The sequence below is a fragment of the Juglans microcarpa x Juglans regia genome, chromosome 2S (genome assembly GCF_004785595.1).
Source record: "Juglans microcarpa x Juglans regia isolate MS1-56 chromosome 2S, Jm3101_v1.0, whole genome shotgun sequence".
In the NCBI taxonomy this organism is placed as follows: Eukaryota; Viridiplantae; Streptophyta; class Magnoliopsida; order Fagales; family Juglandaceae; genus Juglans; species Juglans microcarpa x Juglans regia.
In genome coordinates, this window is record NC_054597.1 from 6,751,229 (window position 1) to 6,764,181 (window position 12,953).

Genomic DNA, 12,953 nt, shown 5'->3' on the forward strand with positions numbered 1-12,953 from the left:
AAATTAAAATAAAAGAGAGTTTCAAGTATTACAATCTTTCTAGTATATTCTTTTCTTATTCATCATGTTATTTTATTATAATTAGATTTTGTTTAAATATAAAAAATTATTTCATCTCATCTCATCATTATAATTTTTTTTAAATTTTTACATAAAATATAATAAACAATTCAATTTTTTTAAATTTTAAAATAATAATAATATTCTTATAATATTTTATTCAATTTTTAACTTTAATTCCGACCCACTATCCAAACGCACCTTAGAATCTTTCAAAATTATTTTTATTTGCTGCATTCACCTTTCTTATTCTTAACACTAGATAATGCACTTTCTTTCTCCCTCTTTGTCTCTATTTCTTTTTCTTTTTGTAAAAGAAAAAAATTTTATCGTTAGTCATTATTCACCACCCCCACATCTTATAAAAAATACCGCACATCCTATTAAAAGTTATAGATGTAAAGTGAGAATAAATAGTGACTGATGTATAACATTCATCTTTATAAAAAAATCATTCTTTATGATTGTTTATTTGCAAGGTACATATTTTTAATGAGTCTTTTTTTTGTTTCCTTTTTCTACCTTCTGGTACCCTCATGTGAAATTTACAATTACAATCACATGGTCCCCATTATCATGAGTGCGCTAAAAGAGTAATAATTTTTTTCCCTTTGTTTGATAATCAAATAGTGCACTGAGTCAGATCTGAAACCAATCTCATTAGCTACAACTCACTCATCCATCATCTTATTGCCTATGATGGAGGGTAGACAGTACATTATGCCCAAAGGTCATTTTGGCTTCATCAAGGCTTCGCTTCAGCAGTATTGTTTGTTGAGTTACTCCTTAATTTATACCACTTGCTTTATCATTTGATGTGGCACCACAATGCCACATGGCTTACTAAAAAAAATTAAAAAGGCAAACATAAAAAGGTAGAGAAAATTTAGAATTGTAGTCTTTATTTTTTTGTATTTTCAAGCATAATTTTTTTAATAAACCACATGGCACCGCCACATCAAGAAAAAAGTGAGTAATATAAATTAGGAGGCATACTAACATTACTCTTGTTTATATAGATATTTGAGAGAGTATTAAATACTTAAATGTCTCAACATATGATGTAGCACTACACCATATCTTTCTCTTGTCAACAATACTTGCTTTAACATATATAATTTTCCAAACAAAAGTGTTGATTTTATTGGGTAACATAATTTATTTCTACATTTATGGGAGTAAAAAATGTAAGCCAAAATACCAAATAGAAAAGATTGATTTTTTATTTTTTATTTTTTATTTTTATTTCACTTGTATAACATAATTTGAGAAGTCTAACATCACTAAATATTATGAGAAATGATAGTTACAGACATGAATGCGCAAACGCATCGCAATCACTTTGAAAAAAATAAATAAATATAAAACTCACATAAAAAAATAATATTTTTTTAATAATGGGCTCTATATTTTTTTCAAAACGATTACACAGCGATTGCACACTCCACGATTATATGTAGCATTACTCAAATATTATACAATATAGAAGTTTAGAAGTCAATCAATTTCTTTGGTGCAAAGTCCACAAAGTGCATGCCTAGGCGTTTTAGTTAAGAAACAACTAAGATCTTTTGGAAAACCTGATAGCACAGTAGCAACACATGCTTCAAAACACCCTTTTCTCCATAGCTTCTATTCAATCTATTTTAAGAACACTTGAAATTGCATTAGACTCTGGCTAAATAGCAGCTTTGCCTTTCTTTTGCGAATACCCAGAGACTTTTGCAAAACATCATCGGATGCTTTTCCATAGCCATAAAAACAAAACACAACTACAGCATTCAACAAAATCTACACTCTGCACATCAGAATCTACAGTTCTAGACGATGACAGCATCATCATGTCCTTCGTGGTGTTGCCTTGTCCCCAAAATGGTGACTGGTTGTTTATAAGCCAGCAAGTTAGGTGAATCTACCATTGCATTGATATCTAAAATATCATAGTCGTAAACGTTTGACATCATTTCCAGGGACGCTCGCATCACTCTCCTTACCCCTGGTTGGAACGGTTGTTTGCCCTTGGATCTGGAGAAGCAAAGGTCTATTAGCTTTCCACAATGAAAATTAAGACTCATTCCATCCACACAAGAGAAAGAGGGGCGGGGGGGAAGAAAATGCCTATTTCTAACAGGCCTAACATTAAATTTTTGGTTTAGTGTTCTTTGTCAACACATTATAGAAACTATTTCATTTATCAAAAAAATATTATAGAAACCTTTTAACCACTCTTCAATTTTTTCTGAATCTTTCATCCAAGTTACATTTGTCATTGCTCAAATTTCAGTGGGATCATTTGTTCAGAACAGATCCAACTTTGATATAAAAAATTATTGAAACAGGATCTTACAGTTTCGCCAGGAACAACTGCATATCTCTCTGTCGGTGAGATCCAAGTTTTGCCTATCCAAAGAAACATTTACAACAGATTCAAAAATCAAGAAAAATATAGTTGAGTTACGAACCAAAACGAAGTATTTAGGTGAATGCAGCACCTGATGATGGATCAGCCTTGGAGGACTCTATCTGTTGTCCACTAGATCCATCAACACTCAAAACCTCTATGATCTTTGGAATGTTCCTATATATTATAACATGAGAAAAACATCATTAGTTGGAGCATTTAGTCTAGAGATTTCAAGAAGCTTAAAGTAAACCTGTTCTCAGTTCCACAAACTTGAACAGTGGTAAAGTGGGAAGGATAAATCATTTAATCAAGCTTTAAATGAACATTCCAAAGCTCACATTCAACCAACAGTGAGTGAGTTTTTGTTTTTTGACAAGTAAAAATTTTATTGACAGCAACTAGGCAAAAGCCCAAGTACACAGGACTGCAAGAGGAAATACCTAATTAGGAAGGAGGGGAAGAGATAGATACAAGAGGAAACAGCAAGTTAGTTTAGCATGAATATTTCTAACAAACATCTCTAAAGCAAGAAAAAATCCAATACATGTTTGTACATAAGCTTAAGATGTAACGGTTCCATTTCTAGCAAAAGAGTAAACAGAGAGACAATCGTAATACATGACATTCAGATCTAAATGCTATTACCGGTCAACAGATTCCCCATGCCCAAGCTGTCCATTGGTGCCTCTTCCCCAAGAAAATACATTTTGCCTCTCAGTAACAGCAAGTGTATGCCTCCATCCACAAGAGATTTGAATTACTTTCTGCCAAGTGCCAAACAAGAGTAAGAAAATAGTTTTTTTTTTTTTTTTTTTTTTTTTTTTTATTTTGCCCAAGATGAGAAATCAAAAGAAAATCTCTATGGAAATGAATATTAAAGCCATGGCCTATCCATATTAAATTTGGGAGCTACAGTAATAAGAATGTGCCTGCTCATGGGGAAATTTAACTTGTACAGGAGAGCAATGATCGACATTGTCACCAACTCCAACCTGTCCAAACTGTAAGAGAATAAGTTAGCAAATTCAGATTAAGCTATCTCAAGTTTAGGGACATAAAGGTTCAGAAGAAGTCTGAAAAAATAGATGGTCATCAAGTTTCCATCACAGAGAAAATTAGTAATAATATTGTACCCCTGTTGTGATATGGGCAAGGATATGCTATTGACAACCTAAAATGGTAGAAATCTTAGCAAATAGTAATAGTCTGACTCTTGGACATACCCAAAGCCAACACCCACACCACGTCCATGTAATATGTGCATCAATACTAATAATTTTTTTCATCTATACAATAGATAGGTAAAGATCTAATGTATAGATCTATACATTAGATATTTTGACCCGCATTCTTCTCATCTATCAACTATTCATGAACAAGAGAACTTGCAATTTTTTTTTTTTCAAGTAAAATAAAATTTTATTGAAGCAAGTAACAAGGCATAGACCAAGTACACGGAAATTGCAAAATGTTTTGAAGATGAAAAGTAGAGATGTAGATTGCTAACTTTATTCCAACCCCAGCCATAAAGTTTTCCATCAGATGTAAGTGCCATAGTATGCCTCCAACCACCTGATATCTGAAAAGCACCAATCCAAGAAAATTTCAGACAACTCAAATTTAAGTACAAAAACAAAGTCCATATCTAAGTCAGCATATATCTTGTATCAAATGTTCTCATAAAAGCATCAAATATAAATAAAAAAGTGGCCAATGGTACAGCCTAGCACAAACAAAAAAAAGTAACTTTTTTTCTGGACTAAATATAATGAAGTTTGATGCTTTGACACAGAATGCAGATACACAAGCACAAGCACAAGCACAAGCACAAGCACACGTGATTGCACATACACGTGTAGAGCTCAATGCACTTGATGTTCTATTCCATTTGGAAAATAAAATGATGGCGTTGTTGCTTTGTTTGCTATCCTTGGAAAATAAAGAACAGAGACACAAAGGAGGTTTTTTGGGCCAGTTTCAGTCTGTTTATTCATCTTTAACATATTGGGATAGATGCCCCTAGGACTTGTTACTGTGATGAATGCATAGGTGTCTTTTCACACCTATCCTTATATATATATATATATATATATATATATATATATATTCCTTCCATATTTATACACAAGGATAGGTGTCTTTACACACATAAAAATGTATGCAATTTCATTCTGTCATTCAGCACTAATAGTTGGCACATTCATGAAGAAGACAAAGAAGAAGTAACTCAGAGAAGGTCTAGATGCAAGTTTTACATGGAACCAAAGAAAAAGTGCCCCCAAGCTGCAGTATAAATTGTTCTGGGCAGAGACTTAACTAGATGCAATTGATAAACATGATCCAATTCATGCGAATCACAAATTCAGTCCACGAGGCATGTGCAGAAAGTATTTCTTTTTTTAATCAGTGAATATGCAGAAAGTATATTAATACGAATGAGAACTACCCTCAATTGTACCACTAAAATACGGTATTATTTAATTACTTGCCAAGGCAATGGATGGTGCAAAACAACTTGAATCTCAAAACTAGCATCCCAACGACAGAAAGTCTTAGTATCAAGATTCGTTTCTAAACATAATTAAGAAACCAGAACAATGGGAATAAGAGATCACCTGAGAAATATTCGTGTCATGCAAGGCTTCCAGCTTGTGAGGAACAAGGTGATCCTCAAAATCCCCATGTCCTAGCTGGCCATATTTGCTCCAGCCATAAGTGTATAATCCACCTGAAGAGGAAACAGATATTGTATGCCGCCATCCACAAGCTACCATAATCATCTTCTCACCCTGTAATTTTATTTAAAAGAGCATTAATCATTCAAAAAACTCTAAAAGGTGAACAGGGGAGGGAGAGAGAGGGTGTGGGTGTGAATGAGTATTGGGAAAACGTCAGAGTGCTAAATGAATGAGGCTTTACTCTTATCTTCTAATATGAAAAGTGCAGAACATTTCATGAGAAGAATCCATAATTGAAAACAAGAGATTCCTGTCGAGTATAACCCTTCTGCTGATAACAAGATAACAGCACATACAGAATTCCGTTGAATATAATCAAAATTATTACTGGCTCACCAGACAGCTTATGAACCTTCTTGGCAGTTTGTTTGACATACATTATTATATCTTATCATAGACAGTGAAGAACAGGGATTGGTTTAGAATGCTTCAACCATAAATACAATCTGTAATAAATCCTACAACTTGGAATTCCAACTGTGCTCTTCAAAACAGAAATAAGCAATACCATATTTTCAACATACATCAATGGCAGAAACTTTCTCAGGAACCAAGCGATCACTTCTATCACCCAAGCCCAAGTTTCCATATCGGCCCCAGCCCCATCCGTATAGCTCTCCATCTTCTGTAACAGCAGCAGTATGTTCAGCACCAGCAGCAACCATTTTGATAGAGACTCCCTAACAAAAAATAAACAAAAATTAGACGCGTAAGTTATTTCATAAGAAGAGTTTGTTTAAGAACCTGATCGAAATTTATGTTTTGTATTTCATAAGCCATATTGTTGTTTAATATAGGAATGTAATAAATACCACAGTATTGCTGGGTAATTCTTTATCGTGATAAATTCATTAGTTATTGCTTTTCTCTCTCTGATGGAAGTATATTGAACTATCAGTAAATGTAATTATCAGATGGATGGTGTAGATCAAAATAGTTGGCAGCATGGTAATGCCTGTAGTTCATATAAAAAAATATTGCAACAAGCATAACAAAATATGAATACACAAGAAACCGAGCAATTGAACATGTACGGGCTTGATGCTTGATGGTGATATTTCTGTTGCATAAAAGTCCTCTTCGTTATGTGGAATTCAAATACCAATCTCTACTGGAGGTTGTTACTAATTTATGTATTAGCTGTTTTATTTCTAATTATTTCTACAATTAAGAGAGAATAGGAAAGGATGGGGACATCCATGCATGCCACTTCTCGACTGTGTCTCCAAGGGCCAGTTGAATAAGAAACCAGTGTTGCCTCACCTTCACCATGATACAGAATCCAAGTTCTTATGGGAGAGCATGGGGAGATTTATGTTTTTACCCATGGGGGTTGGCTCAAGTAGTAAAGGCCTTGTGCTTGGGGGTATGCTCCCCCCCAAAAGGTTCAAATCCCCTTGGGTGCAAACAATCTCTAGGGGCCATTGGACTGAAAAATTTTTCCCTTGAATTACCCTAGATGCACTTGCGGGAAACTTCTTGCCAAGGGCTTGTGCACCCCTGGAATTAGTCGGGACGCTTTTCCCAAACACCTAGTGCTAACAAAAAAAAAAAAGATTTATTTTTTGATAAGTAGAGCACGAGGACATTTATCATCAGTATGATGATGGGAATGGAAACCAGAAGCACATCAAATGACTGTCCATAAATAATTGTTACTCGATGATCTACCAAAAAGGAATTAATATATTGCTAAAAGGATCACGTCAGTGTAGGAGAACTGTTCCCTTTTGATCTTAAATCATTGCAATTTTAAAAGTCATATGTTACTTTGCTCAGTCTGATTCGTTCTCCCCTACCCCGAAAGAATGCAAAAAAAAGAGGGAAAAAAAAAAAAAAAGAGTCAGGGATTTATGGATGCACCTACAAGGGACTATCCTTTCTTATCGAAAACCAAATCATAAAGTGCTAAAAGAAATATACATCTTCTTAAGTTCATTTTTTTTATAGGTACACATCTTCCTAAGTTTATGTTTCGACTTGGCGAGGAAAGGTCTTGGACTTTAAATGTTGACAATCAAAAGGACGGTGGTGTAGAGCATCTAATGAATGTCTAATGGGAATAACTAAATGACTTAAGAGTACCTGAAATCCTCGAATTTTCTGTGGGACAAGAGAGTCCTCCGTGGTGCCAAGGCCAAGTTGACCATTTTGGTTTCGCCCCCAACTTCATTGAAATAGAGACAGATAATTCATTAGAATTCCTAAGAGTTAGAATTGATATGCACAAGCAGTGATCCTTTACCTAAAAGTTAGAATTGATATGCACAAGCATTAAATCACCCACACAAAAGAAGCAAGAATGCAAAAAATACAGAAACACGCAAATACTGGAAATATATACATTGGCAATATTGGTATGGCAGCATAAGTTTCATGCTCAAGATATTTCTGTTCAACATTAATTTGGTGCAGAAACATTGAAGCAAATATAGAACTTTGCATGAATGAATGCTTGGCAGAATGATTCTGGATCTGCATGTGTTTACCCTCCTAGACTGGAGCTCAATGGAAATTTGGTTCCATTTTGTCATTAGGAACATAATTTTCTCAGCCCTTTTACTAGGTTCAAGTGTGGTATCTGTTTCTTACACTGTAAACGGCTTTAGATGCTTACTTTGGCATTGTGACTACTATACAAGTGTGCCTTGCAAATCAAGGTATAGTTTTACCAAACAAACTTTTCAGTTATGAGATTTTCTCTGTATTTTTCTTGTTTGCATTATTTTTGCCATCCAAGTGTGAGGGAAAGAAGGAAGGCTGGCCAAAGAGGAAAAGAAAACCACCTTTGATTGGGCCATTACTCCAGCTATACTGAATAAACTAATATTATACTCATTTCTTCAAGTTGTAAAATTAAGAGAGATACTTATCAAAAATAATATATATATATATATATATATATAGAGAGAGAGAGAGAGAGAGAGAAAAACTGTTAACCTCTGCACCTCGCCTTCCATAGTCACTGCCAAGCAGTGGCTGTCCCCACAAGCAATTTGCTTTATCCTTAAACCATTTAATGCTTTTATTGGCTGAGGAGTGAACAAGTCACTGGAGTTTCCATGGCCCAACCTCCCAAAGTCACCCCTGAAAAAATAGGTAAAAGCACAAGATGCTTACAGGCTATCATGGAACATAGACAAATCCAAAGGCAATGATAGATCCAGAGCTTATTAAATGACACAAATGAAAAACAAGACATGTGACATGAAGAACTGCCTAGGACAAAATATAAACAAAGAATTCTGTAAATGAGATTAAATACAAATGTTTTGCAATAAATCAGTAATTTTAAAAATCAATATATGTATCTCTAATAGCCTCATAACAAAAATTAACCTCAAAACTATTAACAAGTACAAAATTTCAAGTGCTTCCATTATTTATGAAGGATTTCAAGCTAGAGTTAACTTGAACCAAGAAATGGACTACAAACTTTTATCCAAATAAAAGTGGTGACAGCCAAATATGATGCATTTCCGATACCCCTTGGAGTTGATTTATTTAAAGGAAGGAATCTAAGCCCAAGCAAGCGCCGCACCCCTGCAGTCTAAGGAACTGCATGGCAGCCCAGAAATGCCTTAACTTATGCAAATGTGAAAGGAGTCTTGTTGCCATTGGTAGCCCAACCCCATGGTCCACATGTTTATTCAAACTAATTGATTGAACACCCCTTTCAAGCTTCTCGAGGGAAAAAAACAGAATAATTAAAATCAAATAGAAACCTTTCTGGGAAAAGAAAAACAAAAGAGCTCCCTTCAATGAGACAATATGACGAGAAACCAAAACTCTCCTTTGGGGTACTGGAAGGAGGAAGAGGATGAAGGGAATTAAATAATTTGATCAGCCAGGTCCTTTATCTCGTTTCATGAATGTCCCTCATCTGATGCAGGATGTCTTCTCCATTTCCTCAGGCCAACAATTTTCTCCTCAATATAATTTTTTGTTCATTCTTAATGGTACCATTATTTCCATATGATCAACTACGTTCTTTCGAGCAGAGAAAAATAAACGAGGGACATCCATTGAGCTTTGTTGTAGCCAACTTCTAAACCAACTAGTGTTTTTAAACCTATGACAAATGCAACAATGTGGCAAAGAAGACATCTCTCTCTCAGTAAAAAAGTCTATAGTGGATTTTCAAAAGAGAACATTAAAAGATAATACACGGACCATCCCCAGCTATACACTTCCAGAAGTGACTGAGAATATGCAGTTGTATGATCAGCTCCACAGGTAACAGATACAATTTCATAGCTATCCAATGCACTCAATTGAGTAGGCAAAAATCGATCTTCAGCATCTCCATGGCCTAATTGTCCATCCTCTCCTCTTCCCCAAGAACAAACAATGTTTCCAGCTGTAAAATGTCAACAAAAGCCCAACAAAGAAAATTCATTGAATTTAAAATATAGGAAAGAAAATGACGCTGAAGATGTTTCCAAAGAACAACTACAAACTGAATGTGTGCACAACAAACTAAAGGCAACAAAGAGCCATCAATTAACATAAGAATAAAGGAAGATAGGCATAGTAGAATAATGGGCACAGGAGTCATTTAGCAAAAAGTAAAAACGACCGGAACAAGTTTTAAGGAAAACAAAACAAAATGTGCTTCTCAAAATATTTTATTATGCAGTACTTAACCAAAATCAAGTAACCGTCTCTTCCAAACTCATCTTTATAAAACAGAAAAATTCACCAAAGACACTGCCTGGCAGCAGTAATTCCCCCTTCAACAAAGCCACATACAGCTCTAACTGGGAAAGCAAATTTGGTAAGCTGAGTTTCTAAAATGGTGCTTCGGAACATTCTCTTATCGAATTTCATGTGTTTAACTGGGAACATTGTGCTAAGATCTTAAGCTTAGCTATCCCAATGACCTACTTAGGACAAGGAATTGACATCAATCTGATATAATATTCAAAGATTAATAAAACTTTGTTTACCGATAAAACAAAGTATATATTCAAAGATTAAGAATGGTTGAAGAACTTGGTGTGAAGATGAACTGGCACCAATGCCAGGGCTGATTTGAGCACCCAACTGAAAGGAATTAATTCATTGTATTCCCCATATAAATTATGTATAATTCATTGCACAGAAACAGTATCCAGTTACCAGCAGCAAAACTTTGGTACAGACACGGCTCTTGAAATCCTTGACTAAGCAAATAAAATCAGCAGTGATTATAGCTCTAGTTTTTTAGTATAAATCCTTGGTCTGATGAACAGTGTACACATAAGTCCTATAGCCTCAACAGACAACCAAAAATACCCTAGATCAGCTGAGTGCTAGTCGGTTGCCAACTCCGACTCAAATCATTGTGGAATTAGTTGATGGAAAAAATTGCTGCAGATCATAAATAAGAGCCCCTGAGAAAATGAAGAAGCCTATACTAGAAAAGCAATTGTCACGATGTTTCTCCGGACGTTGAGGCTAAATTCGAGTGACTATATCGCATTTCACATTTTCACTCGTTAAAAGGAAGAAAAAGAAATTCTAAATCCAAATTGAAAAACAAAGAGTACAAGAAAGAGAATAATAATTAATCATAGGACTTCATTACCAAGATCAAGACTTGAAACATTTTGAAAGTCGTTTCTACCACGGCTTTCTTTTTTCGTGAATAGGTACAACGACTTTTTTAAGTAAAATGAGAAAGGAACCAAAATGAGCATGTCGATGTAATACAACAGTTGACAAAACAAAAAGTACAAACTGTTACTTGGAAAAGAAAGAAATTGCTGAAAATTTGAATCAGAGATTTTCGACTTATCGTCACTTGAAAAGTCTAAGAAATAACAACTTCCAGTCTACTCATGTTAAAACTCTAGATTGCACTCCATTGTCCACGATACGCAGGGAACTTTCCTCAGATTTTTCAGCAAGCAAGAAAGAATGACAACAATCACTGGACCAAAAAAGTCAATGGCTTGAAAGCAAGACAACCCAGAATTGCGAAAAGGGGATTTTGGGAGCTTACAAAGAACAGCAACAGAGTGACTAGCACCAGTGGAGATGAGAAGAACCCGACGAAATGGACCAGTAACTTCACCACCTCCCTCCTCCGCCATTTCCCACGTTCCAAACCCCCTCTCTTCCCCCAAAAACTCAAAAGGGACAACGGAAACGTGCCAAAAGCAAAGAGAGGGAGAGTGTTGATGATATCTCTGTGGTTGACTTAAAAGCGATTAATGGTCGTCTGAAGAAGCTGGAGCAGAGGCAGGAAAACCAATTTATAGCGAGAGAGAGAGAGAGCCCATGTGCAACGCAGCCCGTTTGTTGAGCACTGAGCAGGGCATATACTTCCAAAGAGGGAGAAGGAACGGGGGACATATGACGGAAAGACGGTGGAAACATCGGCAGGCACAATGCAAGAAACAACGGCATTCAATGCTGGATGGTCCCATTTCTTCTGCTTTTAGTTCTCTTTTTTACTCTCTTCCCTCCCTTCTAACTCTCTTTTAAATTTTATTTTTATAGAAATGCCTTCATTTAAAATAAAATTGTAAAAAATATTTATCCTTTTCTTTTTTATTTCTAGCAAAAATTCTACTTCGAAAGCATTTAGGCTATGTTTAAATGTTAAAGTGATATCAGATGATTAAATTAATTTTTAAATATTAATATTTTTAAATCTCGTTTAAATTTGTTTGAATATAAATAGGAGTGCACTCTTACCGCTAGGCGTACTGTCTAATAGTTTTTTTTTACATTTTTTTAATACATTTAAATATTTTTTACAAAATAAAAAAATACATCAATACATTTAAAATCACTTCTTTAATCATTAAATAAAAAAAAATTGACCAACAATCAAATAGAGCGGTCAAAATAGAGAGGCAAAATAGTTTTATTCTATAAATAGATTGATATACGTGTTTGAATATATGAAATAAGTTGAGATAAATTTAACGTTTTTATGAGATGTTGAAAAAATAATGAATTTCATCCATAAGATTAGTTTGAAATGAATTGAGCTCACTCCAACAACTAAACACAACGATACATCTTCATCCCTCGCTAACATTCAAAGTCATCAAATTAATAAACTTTTTTATATTTAATATAATAAATATTATCATCATGCCAATAATATTAAGTAAATATTATGTTTGGATTATTAAAAATAGTGTGACTCATTTTCTTTTAGATCCACGAGAAAAAATACATGGAGCTTTTTTCAACAGAATAGATTGATACACAAAATTTTTTTTATAAATTTTTACACAGTTATATTTTAAAATGAGAGCATTTAGATAAATTAGTATTATTTTTATAAGTTATTTTATAAAATTAATCTTTATTTAAAATATAATAATATAGAAAATATTATAAAATATACATTGTAATTATTATGTTATGAGCAATACTACATATAGTTTCTATTTGAGAATTATAATACAAATCTAAGAAATTTTATTTTTAAAATTACAAAAATATTTCTTTTAAAATATATTTTTTTATTTAATAAAATATCTATACATACGGTCTCTAAATAGGAATTACAAATAGAATTATCCTTGTGTTATAATTTCGTTAATTTTTGTTAGATGACGACACAAGGTTCTTTATCCACCACATCATTTTTTTTTTTTTTTTTTCTCAAACCAACCATCTCTCCGCCACATCTTGGAAGGCCCCATCCCTCGTTTTCTGAAACTTCTTTTTTATTTCTAGAGTTTTGTATTTTATAATCTTTTCTGATCTTCCAATGCTTTCTATTTTTTTTATTAAAAAAATAATTG

The 12,953-nt window shown here is 34.0% G+C and overlaps 1 protein-coding gene and 1 long non-coding RNA gene across 2 annotated transcripts in view; one reads left to right on the top strand and one right to left on the bottom strand.

Annotated features, from left to right (window-relative positions):
* The window catches only part of LOC121251983, a 30,213-nt gene extending 21,998 nt beyond the window's left edge, over positions 1-8,215 (top strand). The window contains exon 3 of the long non-coding RNA XR_005938154.1: positions 8,110-8,215. This is a non-coding gene — a long non-coding RNA (uncharacterized LOC121251983). The remainder of the gene's footprint in view (positions 1-8,109) is intronic.
* Positions 1,550-11,608, bottom strand: LOC121251982 (ultraviolet-B receptor UVR8-like). Its single transcript, XM_041151419.1, has 12 exons — positions 11,189-11,608; positions 9,376-9,562; positions 8,143-8,289; positions 7,288-7,369; positions 5,727-5,882; positions 5,080-5,253; positions 3,972-4,043; positions 3,394-3,465; positions 3,110-3,228; positions 2,553-2,638; positions 2,408-2,460; positions 1,550-2,085 (listed from the first exon to the last, which is right to left on the bottom strand). Exons 1-12 carry the CDS (start codon positions 11,277-11,279, stop codon positions 1,999-2,001), a joined length of 1,326 nt encoding a protein of 441 aa, XP_041007353.1. The 5' UTR covers positions 11,280-11,608; the 3' UTR covers positions 1,550-1,998.
* Positions 11,609-12,953: the final 1,345 nt, after the last annotated feature.